Raw genomic sequence first — 18,136 nt, 5'->3', positions numbered from 1 at the left:
TGGGTGTACCTAGCCCCAAGATTCTCACCTGGAACGGTCTCGGGCCCGCTATGAGCCTGCTGACCCCTCTCCTTCCTCCCGCCAGGCGACCTCCTCCCTGCTGATGGCCTCTTCATCCAGGGCAACGACCTCAAGATTGATGAAAGCTCACTGACCGGGGAGTCCGACCAGGTGCGCAAGTCCGTGGACAAGGACCCCATGCTGCTGTCAGGTGAGCCGCGGCCAGCGGCGGGAGGGGGCCCCGTGAAGTTCAGCAGCTGTGGCCCTTTTTGCTGGCATCTCTGGCCAGCTCAGCCCTGGGGGACAATGCTCTCTCTTGTCTCCAACTAGCAAGCACTAGGCCTGTGATGCCCACTCCCATTCCCAGGGCTCTGGGGCTGCGGCAGCAAGTACACCTGACCCTGAAGTCCTGCCAAGTGGAATTTACCCACTCGGGACCGGGTTTGCTGAGAAGCCAGTGCTGGGGGCTGTCCAGTGACAAACATCTCAGCTGTCCATTGTATGCCAGATGCCAGGGCCAGGGCCGCAGCCCGGAGGAGCCTCAGCCAGGAGAGGGGAGAGGGATGACATTGGGGAGAAGAGGAGAGCAGGACAGGCTTCTGGGAGAGGTGATGGCGTGAGGCCATGTGTGCATACTGAGGAAGAATGGAGCAGGGCCATGCAGGAGCAGAGTGCAGCAGTGAATGAGCTGGCCGAGAGGCTGTGAGGGCCACGGTTGAGAGCGTGTGGTTACCGCAGGTGAGGGGGACTCTGCTGTGAGCTGGTCATGTGTTGGCTCTTTTAGAACTTCACGCTGGGAGCAGAGGGCAAGGGAAGCAGCAAGGAGATCCTGTGGGTTGGGGTGTGGGAGTGGCCAGGTGCAACACCTCCCCAGAGGGCCACCTTGGCCACCCTCCTCCTGCCTGGGCACTGGCAGCCCTCTGCTCATATTCAGTGCAAGCTCAGCTGGCTGCCCTTGGAAGCCCCTAGCCGGGATGGTGCTGGTCTGCAAACAGCTCACCACTACGTGATCAGTCAGTCAGGTGAGAGGAAGAGGTTGTGAGAAAGGCTGATGGGGAGCAGGCGCCCCAGAAGGGATGGCTCTCGTGGGACATAGGAGAGAGCCAGGTGGCAGCTCCATGAACCTGGTGATCTAGACAGGTGGGGCATACTGAGGGCAGGGGAGACATAAGGAGCGAGCCATGGCTGGATGCCCAGGGCAGGCAGAAGTGTCCAGGCAGTTGGGAGGCAGCAGGACGCTGGGCAGATAATGTCTGGTTCAAAATCCCTGGGTAGCTGCAAGTACAGAGTGCCTGGAAAAGGCGGGTCAGGCAACTGGCTTGTGGCAGATCATAGGGTCCCTGGGCAGGGTTGGGAGAGCTGAGCACATAAAGATGGCCTGGCAGAGTGGCCGGCCAGGGAGTGCAGAAAGGCCGAGAAGGTATGGGACAGGAACTGTCAGAGCCATTCAAGGCCTGCCAGGTGGTGAGCTCCTTGTCCCTGTCATGTGAGCCAGGGTCTGTGGAGACTCCTCCTTTCCCTCTCCCCCTTCCCAGTGGTCTTCCTCTGGCCACTTTACTCACTATATACCGGGCTGTGTGGTCAGCCTCCCTCCTCCAAAAAGGTCTTGCTGGCTGCTGGGTGGAGCCTGAGCTTGGGGTGCAGGAGGTCTGGGTTCCAGTCCTGCCCCCTGCCCTGCACATCTTCCTCGGTGTGGGTCTCTGTTTCTTCCTGTTGATGTGGCAGCAACCCAGGCACATGAGCTGTGTGTGTATTTATGCAGGAGCTCCAGAGAAATGCGTTTCCCTCCTTGTTTCTTTACGAGCATCTCCCATGTCCACCTCCTTGAGCGGTCCCCTCTTTCCCACACTCAAGCTCCTCCTCGCCTGCCCCTAGATGGGCTGCCTGCTCCGTGTGGCTCCCTGGACTGCAGTCCCTGCCGTGCTCTGACCGACCCACGTGTCACAGGCTTGCTGGGGCTCGTGCTTACCGTGGGCCTTCACTTGAGCTCCATGAAACCCAAAGGGGTGGGCTGGGGCCTCGTTGGGTCCCTGTGGTGGATCATCTGTCATTGCCCTGGCTCAGCCAGAGGTCAGCAAAGGATGCTCACACTGTGGCTGTTGCCCTAGAGAGGCTGTCCCCTGGGCCAAAGCCTCACGTCCTTGTTGGAACCGTCATCCAGATGCCTTGGGGACCCATGGGATACTGGCTCAGCCACCGTCCCCACTGTGCACTTAGAATTGGCATCATCACAGTGCTGTCCCCTGACAGCCTGGACACTGTCCCCTTGCTCAGGGTTCCCACCCTCCCAGAGCGCGCACAGCCCGAGCTTCTTCCCTTTTTAACCCCTCTGGTGCCAAGAATTCATCTCTTCCAAGGGACTATTGGGTTTTCACTCCCTTCCATGAGCATCCCTCCAAAGCCATGGCCCCTCCTCAAGAAATGGGAATGAGGAGAGCCCAAAGCAGGATTCAGATCCCCTAAGAATGCTTGTCTTGTTTCAGAGTAGGCATGTGGGAGCTCCAGGAACTGGGGGAGGGGACAGAGCCATTCATGAAACTGTGATCTGGCAGCCTAGAGTATAAACAACGCACACCTGACCATTTGCAACACCATCATCCTCTCAGGACCACCCGTAGCCCAGAGCCAGTGACCCAGCTCCTGCAAAGGAAGGGCTGTCCATGGGAAGGAGCTGGGCCTGCCACCTCTGCCGCCGCCGCCGCCGCCGCCACCACAAAGGGAGCCTAGAATGACTCTGTGACTGCCACTCAGCCCGCACTCTCTCCATTACACTACCCTGCCTCTTGTCCACGAGAGGCCGCGGGGTGTAGTGGATAGAGCACGGGTCCAAGTCCCAGCTCCAGCACTCCTGACCATTTCACCCTGGGCTCCACTGCACCTCTCTGAGCTGGAGAGGCTGCAGCTGGGCACTCGGGAGGCCCCTGCCCTGCATCGTCACTGCCGTCCACCACCGTGATACTCCAGCCTCCAGCACAGCCCTCCTCCACCCAAGAACACTGAGCAGGCCCTGCCTCTTCGGTCCTATGAAGTTGCAGCCAGAACAAGAAGGGCCTGGGACCCCTGCCATGCAGCCCCTGCAACCTCAACAACCCAGGGTGCTCTCTGGGCTCAGGAACCCCAGCTGAGCTGAGGGGTGCGCCTGCATCTCTGCTGCCTGGTCCAACACAGGGGTGGGGACAAAGGGATAGGATGGTCCCACTGGCCCCTTCTCTCTCTCAGGACTCCCCCTCCCCGACTCTGGCAAGGGTCACAGCTTGCACCCTGCAGCGCTGCTCACAGGCTACCATGAATCTGGGTGCTCTGCACACTGCCGCAGCCCCAGATGAAGATCCAGCTCAACCACAACTCCTCGGGAGCCTGAGCTTTGGCCGTGCTTCCTGGCTCTGTCTACCTGCCCTTTGCCTGGGCCCTGCCTCCCAGCCTGGATGTCTACATGCTGCTGCTGAGAGGAGGCCTCAGTTAGCTCCCACCCCATTTTACAGAGGGCAAAACAGAGGTCCAGAGAGGATGCCATGTGACCTCAAGCTCTACAGCACATTGAGGTCCAAACCTAGCCTGGCTCTTCTTTCCAAGCCTAGTTCCCACCCCTGCCACACACCACCTCCCACCTGCCCAAGCCTCAGTTCCTTCCTGAGCAACTTGTACACTGGTGTGAGTATTGAGACACATTGGTGGGGAAGGGAGCCTGGCTCATTGTTGGGGTGCCTGGCTAATTGTCAGGGTAACTCAGCATCTCCTGTTATTCCTGCTATCTATGCCCTGTGACCTCAGGCAAGTATGTCCCTTCCCGTTCTCTGTGACCAGCAGGTCCCCTTCCCCATTTGCCGAGCTCTGATGTTTGTACCCCTTCTGCCCAGCCTCACAGGCATTGGCCAGGGTGCCCCTGTCAGGCCTCTGGAGGGGTGGTGAGAGCTGGTCAGCCCAGGGCTGCTCATCCAAGAGTGTGTGGCTCAGCCTTTCGATGCTTCACTGCACCTGCCTGGGGATGGAGGAGCACCATCACCCTGCCCTGGGAGTGGCCAGGGAGCTCATTCGGTACTGGGAAACTGTGCATCTTTGCAGTGTGGTCTCTGAGTTTAGCCATCTCAGAGGCACTCCCTGTAGGCACGTGTGCATCGCACATACAGATTGCAGCCCCAAAGACCATACTGCTGGAGCAGCATGCCCATGTCTCTGTGCCCCCGGCATGCATAGCCATGAGAGGAAGCAAGCCCTCACGGGGGCGCAGAGCCTTGGTCATACCAGAGGCCTCGGGTGTCATTGTTACAAAAACCACAAGCCAGAGAGCCCAAAGGTGCTGGCAGGAGTCACACAGAGCCTGGGGGTGGGGAGTACAGCGGAAACAGGAAAACCGAGTTCAAGAAGCAACCATGGAGCATCTAGGCATGGCTTTTGTCGCTGCCAATGGGAGGCCCCCAAACACTGCCCGACAAAACTGGCACAGGACCTGCTTGGCACACAGTAGGAAGTGGCCAGAGACCTTGTGCAGGGCCCAATGAGAATCTCATGGATGCCTTGGAGAGAATTTTTTGCCTAGAGCAGTAAAAGTTGAAATCAGAAAACCGTGGGTACCAGTGAGCCATTGCTGATGGAGCAGGTTCTAGCTGGCCTAGGGGCTCCCAGGGTGAGCACTGAGCCTTGGCAGGTGGCTCCACCTGGGCTAAAAGGACTGTGCTTGTGGTAATCTGTGTGTGTACATGTGTGTATGTGTGTGTGGTAGGGGCGCTATGGAAAGACATTCCCCCACACACAGCCCTGAGACATGGCAGTGGGGACAGGGCTGTGTCTGCTTCAGGCAGAGACAGTGGATGGAGGTGCTGGCCACGTCCTGGGCAGGGCCCCTGCTGCCCATCCTCAGCCTACCATTCTCTGCCCATTGAGGCCAGAGCTTCAGCAACTGACATCTTTCATATTCTTTTCTCAAATCATGATCAAATGCACACAAGATTTTCCATTCTGTCCACAGGGTGCACGTTGACCTTCACTTTGTTGTCTAATGGCTTCCATCCTCCTCAGAGAGCCCCCAGGGCCTGTTAAACCATGGCCCCATCCTCATCCCCAGCCCCCATTGCAGGGACATCATATGAGTGGAATTTGTGCATTGATTTGCCTTTTGTCAGTGGCTCATTTCATAGATGCCCATGCCCTCAGGACTCCTTCATGGTGGAGCATGGACAGGGCAACACTCCACAGGTGCACATAGACCTAAGTAACATTCCCCCTTGTTTATAGAACTGAGCAGGATAGACAATGGCAGCTGTGGATGGCTCTTATACTCTGTGGGGCATGTAGATGCCTAAGTAGCATCCCATGGTGTATATGAATGGCTGAATGACACCCCACAGTGCACGTGAATGACTGAAGACACCTCACAGTGTACATGGATAGCTGAGTGACACTCCACAGTGAACATGGAGGCTGAATGACACTACACAGTGAACATGGATGGCTGAATGACACTACACAGTGAACATGGAGGCTGAATGACACTACACAGTGAACATGGAGGCTGAGTGACACTCCACAGTGAACATGCATGGCTGAGTGACACTCCATGGTATACGTGATTGACTAAATGACACTCCACAGTGTACATGGTTGGCTGACAACCTGTGATGTTGCCATATCTCCTTTTTTCATCTTTTCATCTTGTCCTCTCCCTGCTTCAAGTTTCCAGGTTGTCTTGAACAATTTACTTCCTAAGCCTGCACAGGGGAGGACCTGTTCTCGAGCTGCATCGAGAGCATAAAGAGAAATCAGAGACAACACAGAAGCTGGACTTCTCTGGCTGAGGGCCCGTGCAGTTGTCCCACAATCTGCCAGAAGAACCCAGTACTCCCAGTGTAGGAATCCCAAAGCCCTGAGTTTTCCTGCAGTGTCCCTGAGGAAGTCTACTGTGGCCATATGCAGAACCCAGCTTTGAAACACATTAGGCAAAGCAGTCAGAAATGGGCACTTGTGCAGCAGTAAGGACACACTTGAGATGCCTTCATCTCACGTTGGCATGTCTGGGTTTGTGTTCCAGCTGTTGCTAATGTAGCAGTGCATGCCACAAGGGCCTGGGTTCCTGCGTTGCTCATGAGAGACCCAGATGCAGTTCCCAGCTCTTGGCTGTGGCTTGGCACTGCCCTGGCTTTTGTGAGGTAGAAGGTACTAGGAGGGAAACCAGAAATGAGCTCTCTCTCTCTCTTTTTGTCTCTCTTATTCTGTCTGTTCCTGCCTTTCATGTGAATAAATGTATTTTAAATAGTAGAAAACATTATTTAAAACTTGGGGTGTCATTATGTGTGTGACCCTTTATTTACATACTGAACACAGCCTCAGTAGCTGCTTCTGTTGTAAATCAGCAGAGTCCCAATAATATCAGCAGCAACCACACGTTGATTTAAAAAATACCTGTAATATGGATGCCATGTGGGGTCAGCTCTGTCATGCTCCTGGGTCCGTTGCCTGTGTGCTTAGTGGGGGTGATGGGTTTTACTGGTTCTCACCCAGGCCCACAGGTCCCCCTGAGGATCCTTCCACTGATATTTAAGGGTAGAAAGAGATAGACGGAGCATTAAGCTCGGTTGGTGTTGCTCTACTGGCTGTAGAAGAAGCATGGAGACATCTTATTCTCAAAGCCATCAGTGAAGAACATGGGGAATGAGCTCCCTGCTTGGCTTGTGAAGGTGGGACAGGAGCCCCCAGGGCAGGGTAGAGATGGCATGTTTCCCTGCCCGACGAGCAGCACTGTCCTGAGGTGACAGCAGCTCAAAGAACCCCACCCCATCCTCAGTGTGACCTTGAACCAGAAGCCGGCAGAGGCCTCGTTTCTTCCACCACTCCTTTGGGGAGGGGGCTTCGGCTGTGTAATAGTAACCTGGCCTTCATCTCCTCCCCCAGGGACCCACGTGATGGAGGGCTCAGGACGGATGGTAGTGACCGCTGTGGGGGTTAACTCTCAGACCGGCATCATCTTTACACTCCTCGGGGCTGGCGGTGAGGAAGAAGAGAAGAAAGACAAGAAAGGTAAGCCCAGTACCTCCCTCTGTGACTTGGAGATGAGCTTTTAAGGCCACAGTTTTCCTCTTTGTTTACTCAACCAGAGAGTTACCGAATGCCTGTTATGTCCACACCCTGTTCCAGGAGCCATCTCCTGTCTGCCTGAGGCCCTGCCTGGGCCAGTGGGCTTCATCTGTTCCATTCCAGGTTTTTGTCCCAGTCTCTGTCTTGTCTAGTCATGTCATAGAGAACCGCCCCCCCACACACACACACTTCCCTTGTAGGCAAAGCCAGAGGAAGCCGAGCACCTTGTTGCATCTCCTGTCTTAAGCAGTAGGAACAATCCCCATCCTCACCCAGATGATTCTTCCTCTTGAAGATAACATTCCTGTTCTGTGGGCTCCGATCAGCACAAAGGCAGGGGTGCATATTCCAGAAAACCCTAATCCTATCACCCCAAGGACCCTGCTGTGAGCTCCTCACCCCCATACTCCATCTTGGAAATAGCACCTGCTCGATCCACGAAAGGAAACCCAATACTCCAAATCAAAAAAGGAAGTCAGGGAGCAAAGGAGGTGGCCGTTCCCTGAGTTTTCAGGGCAGCCCTCCTGCTTGCAGCAATCAGAGCACACTGAGACACAGATCCAGTCAGAACTGGAGGTTTCTTGTGTTCTGAAGGCAAACCCCATTTCCTGGTTCAGTTCCTACTGACAGGAGCAGTGGAGCTGAGCTGTGATCTTAGGAGTCAAGAAGCTAGGTTGAAATGAAAGAGGGATTCCTGGCCAGAAGTCCTAGAAGGTGTCAGGACAGTGTCTATGCACTCAGAGAAGCTGTGGCCGGGGTGGCCAGTTCTGCCCTGGGGTTCATGCTCTTGGGCAGATTTTGAGCAACCAGAAGGGTACAGCACCTGTACCCTTTTCCTCAGTCTCACTGAGCTCCAGGGGGAATGTCAGGGGACTCAAGCTCTCCCAGGCCAGATGTGGGCTGTGAAAATGCTTGTTGAGGCACAGGGCCTCTGTGGTCCCAGAAGTGTGGTTCTGGCTCCCTCACTGAGTGGGTACCAGCACACTGAGGGCCAAGGAAGACTCAGCCTTGTGTGGAATGGAGGTGGGTTGTGGAGGGGCTTGCAGAGAAAGTAGGGGTAGGGACCAGGGCTTGGGCTGCACAACCAGAGCCGGGTGCCTCCTCTGGTTTTCATCACATGGCTCCAGCAACATTGCTCAGCCCAGCTGCGTGCTCAGGTGTGTAGCTGTGTGTGTGCGTCTATGTGTGTGTGTGTGTGTGCATGCACACGTGTGCAAATGAGGCTGCTTGTGCTCCTCCTTCATTAACGTGTCTCAAACATCATCACACAGGTGTGAAGAAGGCGGATGGCCTTCAGCTTCCAGGTACAGTAAGACACCCTTCACGCAGGGTAGGCGGGGGCGTTAGGATGAGCGGCAGCCCCTGGACACCTGCACACCTTAGAGAAAGGTCCACACCTGCTGGAGGCTGTACCCCCAAACTCCCTTCAGTGTCCACAAGCAAGGCTGGCCCTGCAGGGCAAGCCAGCTCCCCCCACCTGCCAGCCCTCAAAGCACTCACCATACCCAGCTGCACCACCATCCCCATGACACCCTGAGCCCCACCTGGGGGCATGCATGGCTTCGCTTGCCACCATAGAATCCCTGTGCTCTAGCAGCACCAACAGAGCCTGTCCCAGCTTCCCCTCGCCACACAGGAAGGATCCCCTCACCCACCATGTCTGTGACCCAACCAGACCCAAGTCCCCTTTCCCCTCCATCCCCCACCAAGGAAGAGCTGCAGGAGGTTTTGGTCATCACATGCCATTTTACATCTCACAATTAAAAGCCAACTCCCCAGCACCTGTACTGCCTCATGTGCAAAACATGCCCTACTTGATATCACCTTGCCGTGGTGGGGTATCCTATGTGGTCACCAAGGCAGTCTGTGGTTTGCTTGGTAGGGAAACAGGAAGCAGCCAAGAGTAGTGGCTCCAGGCTATGGGTGGCTGGATCCCCAAGCATATAGTTAACAGTGACAGTGGCCTCAGCACATGCCACTCTGCATGGCCCCTGAGGGCTCTGCTGGACTGGTTCTGACAAGCAGCAAGACCCCCACTCCCGCCACAACCCCCACTCCCTACTTTCTGCAATGGGGAGCCCTGCCACTTGGCTGGAGCCCCCCAAGATCCAGACTTCACCCCATCACCCATGCAGCCCCCCTGAGTATCTTCAGTGCTTTAGAGCCACTCCCCAGTGCATCTGGGAGCACTGACCAGCACCCTGCAGCCCATCTCTTAGCTTCTCACTCTCCCAGGCGGAGCCGCGGGGTGGCACTGCCCGTGGGATTGCGTCTCTGTCGTAGTTGTTGGTCTCCATTGTGACGCCCTGCATTTCCATCCCTCCCACCCACAGCGGCCGACGGTGGGGCAGCAGCCAATGCTGCCGGTAGCGCAGATGCTGGCCTGGTCAATGGTACGTCTCCAAAAGGGTGTACCCAGCCTTGGGTAATGGGCATCTTGGGGCTGTCTGTCCCCCATGCTGGGTCCACTGTGCGTGGACCACCCTGGGACAGCCACCCTCTTTCACATTGGGTCAGTGCTTAGGAGCAGAGCTGTCACAGGGGAGACCACACTGGGCCCTCTTGTGGCTGCAGTGGACATGATGTTGTCTTCTGATTAGGACCCCACGAAGCAGCATCCCTCATCCTTGGCTGACCTTCTCCTAAGTGCGTGTTTTGGACCCTGGCTTTGGGAAGGTGGCGTGGGGGCCAAGACCTAGGCTGACCCTGGCACTTGGGTCCCCCAGCCCACACTTCAGACATTGATGTTAATATTCCCTTGAGACGGGGGACCCAGACCAGGATTCAACCCCTTAGTCGCCTATTCCGTGCTGTCCTCCAGCATGGCTGAGCCACTGTAGAATTATCTTCCTCTTCTCTTTCACGGAGCAAGCAGGCAGAGGGTTGGCTTGGACTTGGGCCTCGTTCTGTTTCTGGGTCCGGACTGGTATTTCTTGCTGTCGCCTGTGCTGGAGCATTTGTGGGTCTGTACGTTCTTTTCTTCCTTGGGGTGGCAGGTAGGGTTGTGGGCCAGGGTTGCCTCTGCATCCCCAAGGTCAGGGTCTTCACCTCCTTCTACATAGATTTCCACATCTCCGCACCCTCCCACCTGCAGAGCAGAGCAGGTTCCTGGTACCCAGGCACCCTCCCTGGCCCCAGCATCCGTCACAGGAGACATGTGAGGCCAGGAGGATTCGGGCAAGGGACAGCAAGCCTGTATCTTCCTGCATCACTGTGTCCCGGACCCTGGGCAGGGTATTTCTCAACCTTTCTGTCCTTGACTCCTCACCTGTCCTGCAGGTCACACAGACTCTCGTTTCATCCCAGGGAGGGCTGGACCATTTGCCTCCAAAGGCACCTAGCAGGTGTCAGTGTGGGTGGGGGATGGTTGCAGGCACAGGGCCAGGAGGGAGGCCAGCTTGGGGGATGGGAGGCAGGCATGTCCACTGCCAGGCTGGAAGTCCCCAGTGAGTGAGCACACAGACCTATCCACCCTTGCCAGCTCCCAGACGATAGGCACTTTTACTTCCAGGCTATAGCAGAAACCACAGGAAGCTTTCCAGAACTGCGGGGAAGGCAGGAGGATTCCGTTCCCTGAGCCCGAGGCTAGGCCAGGTGCTATTGCCGGCCATCTTGCTGTGTCCTGTGACCACCCTGGTTCATTTCTGGGCTTCATGGAGCTTCGGTGCCCTCTTGGCCAGCTCTAGGGGGATGTGCATGGTTGCCTCTGGGAGGCAGTGGTCGGTGCCATGACCCCTCACAGTGTGGACTCAGGGCTGGATACCTGGCATCCCCTAGCAGTGGACACAGGATCTGACGCCTAGGCATGCCCTGGCAGCTATAAGAAATGCAGAGTCTCAGGTCCCGACACAGTAGCACTCTGTCCAGACAGCGGCCAGCAGCCTTGACAAGGGAGCAGGCAGTGACAGTTGCCCACTCCCTCCTCACAGACATGCTGTGCTGTGAGGAGAGAAGGGGACATGGAACAGAGAGATGTTCCATTGGAATGCACACACAAAGAGATCCATGCATAGCTTCTTGATCATACACATTTCCCGTGAGCGTGTAGCACCCTGTCCTAGAAAGAGGCAGCCTGGGAGCAGGGGTCACAGTGCCCCGACTCCCACCTTGGATGGAGAACACGCGGGGCCATCATCACTGCTTTGTTCCCAGCATGTGTGCCACGTGTGTGGGGAACCCCAACCTCTGTCATGGTTCGGACAGACAGCATGGCTGTTGGCTGCTGACCTCTGCACACTGCTTGTCCCACATCATCTGCATTCCATCCCATCATTTCACAGAGGAGGCACAAGGGCGAGAAAAGGCATTTCTCAGGTATCCAACCAGCAGTCTCTCTCCTCGGTGATGGCCGACTAGGCACCTCCACCCCACATTCCTCACAGCCCTTGACCCTCGTGGTAGATCTGTGTGGCACTGGGAGCCATTGCATCAGAATCGAAAAGTGACCTGCCCAGCATCCCCAGCTCCCTACAACCACAGCCTACCCTCCAGATTTCCCTGGGGTGGAGCTGGCTATCCCACCGTAGTTTGCAGCCACACAAGCACCACTTGGGCCAAGGGAGTCCCACAGAAGTCCTTTGCTCTTGAGAGCCCAAGAGCCATGTGCCTGTTTGGCCACACAGCCACAGTGGGCATGAGAGAAGACGCTGCCAGCTTAGTTTGATGGGTGCTAATACCTGGGAGTGTTGGAGCCGTTCGAGGTAGCTTGCACATCCAAGTGTCAGAGTACGGGTGCCCCTGAGCCCAATTAGGAGAGGTTTTGCTGAAGGCCACAGGTAGCTGTTGGTATCCTCCCATCTGCTCTGAGCAGCTCTTTTCTCCTGTCTTTTAACCTAGCAGAGTGTCACAGGCATGGGCAGTATGAACACATGCTCTAATGAGAGGGGCAGAGCCCAGGGAAACTGCTTCTCGTCTAAGCCACCGAAAGGCGGGGCCAGGGAAGACACACTGTGCCCCTCCGGTTGTTCCAGAACATTCCATAGATGCCAGCTGCTTCAGGGACCCTCAGACTCAGGGACCTCGAGAAAGTGACACAAGCCCTTCAACAGATCGAGGCTGGGCAGAGCAGGTAGTCAGGACAAGACCATGTTCTGGGCTCAGAGGGACCAAAGGGGCCAGAGGTGGCTGAGAGCCTAGGAAGCCCAGATCCTGCCTCTGTGGGCCTGAGTGACCCAGAAGCACCCCTGGCCACGGAGCCTGGGGGAGGCCATGAAGGCAAATGCATGCTGGACGCATGCTGGGGTCTTGTGGACACAAACTCTGGCCTCTGACTTCCACCTTTGGCACAAATTGTCTGAGTGAAGCCTCCCTACTCCAACCCCCTCCCCAGGGACAAAGCCCTGCAGTGGGCCCCAGTGAGAGGGGTGGGGTGCAGTTGAAAGAGGTTGCAGCTGGTGAGGGGCACTCTCCCTGCCCTGACCCCCATGCCCATCCTGCTGGCCAAGGCTAGAGGGAGGAGGAAGTAGAATCAGACATCTGGGCTAAGGGATGTCTGGGCCTCGGACCTTGTCTGAACTGCCCTCTGCTATCTCTGTCTTTCTGCTCTTTTCTTCCTTGGGAAAATGAAAAAGCAGGAAGCACAAACCTCCCCTCAACCCCAGACCCTGTAGGCAAAAGGGCTGAGCACCCCAGGCAGTCTGAGAGCTTGTGGGCTCTTCTTCCTGCCTCCTGCAGCAAACACTGCCCTTTGACCCGGAAGAACTCCAGCCCACAGCCACCCCAGCAGGAGCACCCTTTCCTGCTCTAACAATCAGGAGTTTCTTGCCACACCACCCCTGGCATTGGCCCAGCTCTCGGCCCCCAGGGCTGGTGCGCTGGGCCCTACCTTCGTCTGCTGTCCGTGGCCTGTTGCGTGTCCGTGCTGACGACTGTGTGCTGTCTGTTCTCTGTTGTCCGATTCTCTGTCGTGTAGGTAAAATGCAGGATGGCAATGTGGACGCCAGCCAGAGCAAAGGTAACTGCCGCCTTTCCCGGCCCGGGCCCCCGCCGCCCTCCCCTCCGGGGCAGTCGCGGCCACTGGGTGTATGGCTGTGGCTGACAACATCCCGGCATCTCTGTTGCCCATCCTGCTGGGACTGCAGTCTGGCTCCTTGAGACCAGAAAGAGGAAGGAGTGGCCAGGCAAGGGCCAGTAGGCTCTGTCCAGAAAAGTCACAGAGGCCGTCCTAGCTGGGAACCAGGACATGGCCGTCTTGGGGAAGAGCCATGCCTCCTTGGGCTTGTCTAAATGTGGGACCAAGGGGCCCTTGAAAAAGGTAAAGAGTGGAGAGGTCCTTGCCCACTCCTGCTGGCCAGAGCATACCCAAAGGATCATGTGTGGCCCCTGCTGGAAGAGGCAGGTCCCCATGTCCCACTCCCATGCCAGCCATGCAAGAGCCCAGCAACAGGGGTGGGTGCCTGCATGCCAGGAGCCCTGAGGCTGATGTGTGTGTGTGTGTGTGTGTGTGTGTGTGTGTGTGTGTGCGCTGTGTGCTCTGCCCACCGCAGCCAAACAGCAGGATGGTGCAGCCGCCATGGAGATGCAGCCCCTGAAGAGTGCAGAGGGTGGGGACGCCGAGGACAAGAAGAAGGGCAACATGCACAAGAAGGAGAAGTCAGTGCTGCAGGGCAAGCTCACCAAGCTGGCCGTGCAGATCGGCAAGGCGGGTGAGTGCCCAGCAGTGGGCAAGCCCTGGTGCCCTGGACTTCCAGCAGCTGGTCCAGTCCTGTATACAGGCAGCACTCTCTAGTGCTTATGCACAAGGAGAAAGCTGAAGGCATGGGCTCTGGGTGTAAACTGTCCCGACCGCACTCAGCTGCAGCTCTGAGAATGTAGGCCACCCCCTCACCCAGCGCCCCGTCTCTGTTCCTTCCTACGGCAAACACGCTTCCTGGTCGTCCCTCCTCTCCCCACTGCTGTGTGCCCAAAGTGCTCCGCACTGGGTATGCATGGTAGTTATGGAGAGGCCAGATCCTGCAGCCTCAGAGCTCTGGGCTGCGACAGGTTCTCTTAGGTGTGTGGGAGCCATGGAAGAGGTTTGAGCAGGGGAGGTCAGAGGTATATGTGGGCTTGGTCACAACCTCCTGGCTGCCATGCAGAGGAGAAGCCGTAAGGGCACCCCGTCTGCCCCAGGGGAGCCCCAACCCTCCCCACACAGCCTTGGCCACCCCTCCTGGGTAAAACCATGCCGCCCATGGAGGCTGCCCCACCTGGCTGCTCCATGGCTGTCTCTCCAAGCTCTAATTATAGACGCCACAGCATGGAGAAAGGAGGCAAATTACAGGCTCAGCCGTCTATATTTAAACATGGAGGGAGGGTCTGGTGACAGCTCCCCAGCCCCTGCCGCTGTCACACAGGGACAGAGCTGGTGCCTGTCCACAGCTCCACAGCTGGAGCACAGGTGGGCAGTAAGGGGGCCTGAGGATCTCCACCATCATCGGCAGCGGGCTGCACCTGGCATGGGACAGGCAGACAGTGAAGACCCCCAACAACCTGCACCGCCCACTCTTGCCCCACCCTGGCCAGGTCTCAGGCTGAAGTCTGTGAGAGCAGCGTGAGGCAGGCAGAGGAGGGCTTTTTGGAGAGATGTCCTCAAGGGGCCCAGGCAAGGTGGTCGTGGGGAAGAAGTCAAGCGCTGACCCCATCTCATCCCCGGGGAACATCTGCGCAAGGCACCCTGACAGCCACTGAGCTTCAGGGCCACCACCGGGCCCCTCCTGACAAGGGGACCCCCACTGCCCATGCTGTTCCTACTCCAGCAGAGGCTGCAGGCATATGCCTGCACAGGTGACGGGGGATCCAGGCTGCAGCATGTCCCAGGTCCCCTCTCTGCTGGGAGCAGTTCCCCCAGATGTCCCCTCCTCCGAGAGGGCTTCTGCCACCCCAGCACAAGGGGTCCCTGCCACCACCTCATGCCACTTAGTGGCATTTTTTTCACAGAGTTCCCCTGTCTGTGTGTATGCAGCTCTTGTGTGCCTCAGGGCAGGAGCTCTGCCTTCAGGACTGTGGAATCCCGAGTTCCTACACCGGGAGCCCCAGGTGGCCTCACACATGTTATAGGGGGCCCCAGAAAATAATTGTGCAATCAAGGAACCCAGTTTGTGGTCATTGCTGTGTGAGCAGTCCCATTACCCACTGAGGTGCTGGGCACATGCTTCCCAGGCACTGTACTAGGTACTACGGCTTCATTCCCATGCCTGAACCCCTCAAACCCATGGGAGGGAAATGCTGGGCTAGCCAGCATGGAGTCTGGGTGGTAGGTGAGAACCTTGCCCAAGGAAAAGGAGATGGGAGGGCTGGGGAGTGAGGTGGGGTTTGGGGTCACTTGCCCCCACCCCTACCTACCCTGCCTGGAGTAGGTGTCCCCCTGTTGCAGGCCTGGTGATGTCAGCCATTACGGTAATCATCCTGGTGCTGTACTTCACCGTGGACACCTTTGTGGTCAACAAGAAGCCGTGGCTGCCCGAGTGCACACCCGTCTACGTGCAGTACTTCGTCAAGTTCTTCATCATCGGCGTCACGGTGCTGGTGGTGGCTGTGCCTGAGGGTCTCCCGCTGGCCGTCACCATCTCACTGGCCTACTCGGTCAAGGTGAGAGAGATACACATCTGACGTTCCCTGGCACCCAGGGACCAGTGCTGGGTGTGGGAACGATGCTAAGACGATGTGTGGAGGCATGACAGGGGTCTCAGAGCATTAACCAGCCCCTCACCCCAAATCCAGACCCCACTGCTCCTCAGTCTCGCCCGCTGTTGCCTCGTCCAGATGTGGGCTCAGCAATGCCCCATTTTTATCATTGTGAAGAATGCGAAAATGTGGGCGGTATGCAAACGCTCCTGGTTCTTACTACTGACGAACAAGTTAGCTTTTAAAATGAAAGAAAATGCAGGCTGCACTGTGCCACCCAAGCCCACCCTGGCCCAGCAGCTACTGGTGAACCAGTGATCCCACAGTTCACATCCTGGAAAGAGGGAAGCCAGAAACAAATGGGCCAGTGGGTTGCAACAGAGGCCCCACCCTAGGGCAGGCACTGACCAGCACTTCAGTCTGTATCCTGGGCCGCCTGGGGCTGCAGAGCAAACCAGAACCTGCCCTCCAGTTGCTTGGGCCACAGCTGGAGCTCAGCGTCTCACCCTATGGGTCACCTCCAGTTCCCACCCCCAGTCCCATGTCTCCCTCCCACTGGCTCCTGCCTCCCTGCAGGGGCCCAGGCTTTTCCATGGCATTTAGAAACTGGCAGAGCCACCGGAGGGCGTCAGTTTGCAAGCTGGAATTTGGGCTGGGCTCGCCCGATGTAATTTCAGCCAGAAAAGAGATCTGCCGGTGGGTGCCAGAAAGCGGCAGCTCTCTGTAAGGGATACAGCCCTTATCACCACCCCACCTTGGGGTTTTCAAAGAAACTCCATCCTCCAAACCAGAGCCCACACGGGGCACATCACAGGGCTCCCCAGGGAGCCTAGGGGCCTGGGGCAGGCAGCTGCTCCATGGTCATAAGCAGGGGGTGCCCCACAGCTGCCCACTGAGAGTTAGCACCCCTCAGCTCCCCAAGAGCCGGTGGGCAGATCAGGGTGGATGCTGCGGCGGGCCTCTGCCTCCACAGCTCCTGGCACCCTCAGCATATTTGGATGGTGTCATCCAAGTAGTCACGTGACAGACTCAATACAGTGCCTAGCTCAGGAGTGACAGAGGGGCTCTGGAACTTGCTGAGGGCCCAGACGGGACCCCTGCAGCCAGTGCTGCCTGCTAGAGAGAGAGAGAGAGAGAGACAGTGACTGCATTTTTTTTCAGAGTAAAAGGAAACAGGTGAACCCCTTGGCTGATAAGCTTTTATTTCAGTCGAGATGCACAGATTATTATCAATGCAATGTGGAATCAACTTGGAAAACTGGGAATGAGCCATTTCTTTTAGATTTCTCTTTTTCACACCATTTTGTACATCCAATGTGTACATGGATGCTTCAAAACGTTCCTGGAAAATAGAATTAAAAGACAAACTTGTTTGGAACCCCCCCCCAAAAAAAAAAAGATTATCAAGAATTTTTTCATTACACTTTCTGTGAATGTCCTAGGGACCCCTTATGTGCATGGATTGTAATGTTTTGATCCCAGAATAAGCTGAATTCTTTGTTCGATTTCCCCACACACCTGCTGAAGTGCCCTGGTATTTCATGCCCAGCCCTTGGTGGCCCCACAGGGCTGCTGTCTCAGGCAGGTGCTGTTACTCCCAGCAACTAGAGGAGCCCTCTTCCAAGGGGGCCGTCCTGAGGCCAGGAGTGATCCCGGCTGTGAGGCTGTGTTCAAAGCCCAGCTTAAGAGCTCTTGCTGGGAGTTTTTCCCTGATTGAGTCCCTTCGCCTGAATGCTATCCAGGGGTCAGAGTGAAACACCAAAACCCCCTCAGGTGTCCCAGAACCCTTCGAACATCGAGACGATGGATGTGTGAGCTTTGCTGAACATCGAGACGGTGCATGCGTGAGCTTTGCTCACGGTGGTGTTGCCCATTCAGAGTAAAACCGTGACATGCACTTACTCCTGCTATGATCACAGAAGTCTAATAAGAGGTGTGACAGCAAGGCTCATAGGAACGTAGACCTCAGTGCAAAGTGTTCTGATTGCACTCTTAAGAACCCTTGTTAAGGGGCCAGCATCAGGCCTGTGGGTAGCACGCCCATATGCAGCACCAAAGTACCTGACTTCCAGCTCCGTGCGAATGAGGATCCTGCGGGGCCATGGCTATAACGCCAGTGGGTCCCTGCCACCGGCCCGGGAGACATGGGTTCAGCTCCCAACTCTCAGCTTTGGTCCACTTACTCTTGAGCAGGCATGAGGGGTAAGAACCAGCAGGTAGGAGTTCTCCTCCTACCCCTACAACCCTCTGAAACTCATAATTAAAACATTTTAAAATGCATCATTGTCTACAGTTCTAAAGAGCAGTTCAGGAGGGAATCCTCCCCCACCCACTCCTGTGACATGCAACAGAAGGCAGCAAGATGCTTCGAGCCCCTGGCCCTGCCCTCTGCCCACAGCAGGACAGGCTGTGGGAGAAGGTCAGCTCTTTGGGGTTCACCCATTGGCAATTGTGCTGACACCCA

The 18,136-nt window shown here is 56.6% G+C and overlaps 1 protein-coding gene across 8 annotated transcripts in view; it reads left to right on the top strand.

Moving 5' to 3' along the window:
• ATP2B2 (ATPase plasma membrane Ca2+ transporting 2) overlaps positions 1 to 18,136 on the top strand; it is a 71,445-nt gene that overhangs the window by 21,578 nt on the left and 31,731 nt on the right. For 2 of the 8 annotated variants that reach the window (XM_040995192.1, XM_040995190.1), the window contains exons 4-9: positions 86 to 211; positions 6,886 to 7,020; positions 8,452 to 8,457; positions 12,980 to 13,021; positions 13,554 to 13,712; positions 15,422 to 15,636. In XM_040995192.1, coding sequence (XP_040851126.1) covers positions 86 to 211; positions 6,886 to 7,020; positions 8,452 to 8,457; positions 12,980 to 13,021; positions 13,554 to 13,712; positions 15,422 to 15,636 — 683 coding nt within the window. Of the gene's footprint in view, positions 1 to 85; positions 212 to 6,885; positions 7,021 to 7,539; positions 7,560 to 8,339; positions 8,373 to 8,451; positions 8,458 to 9,401; positions 9,462 to 10,167; positions 10,180 to 11,348; positions 11,362 to 12,979; positions 13,022 to 13,440; positions 13,456 to 13,553; positions 13,713 to 15,421; positions 15,637 to 18,136 lie in introns of all 8 variants that reach the window. The other 6 variants (XM_040995196.1, XM_040995195.1, XM_040995189.1 and 3 more) reach the window with 5 other exon arrangements.

Source organism: Ochotona curzoniae, unplaced genomic scaffold (assembly GCF_017591425.1).
Source record: "Ochotona curzoniae isolate NIBS_2020 unplaced genomic scaffold, NIBS_Ocur_1.0 contig_908, whole genome shotgun sequence".
NCBI classification, from domain to species: domain Eukaryota; kingdom Metazoa; phylum Chordata; class Mammalia; order Lagomorpha; family Ochotonidae; genus Ochotona; species Ochotona curzoniae.
The sequence above is the reverse complement of the archived record's forward strand: the minus strand, read 5'-3'. Positions and strand labels throughout refer to the sequence as shown.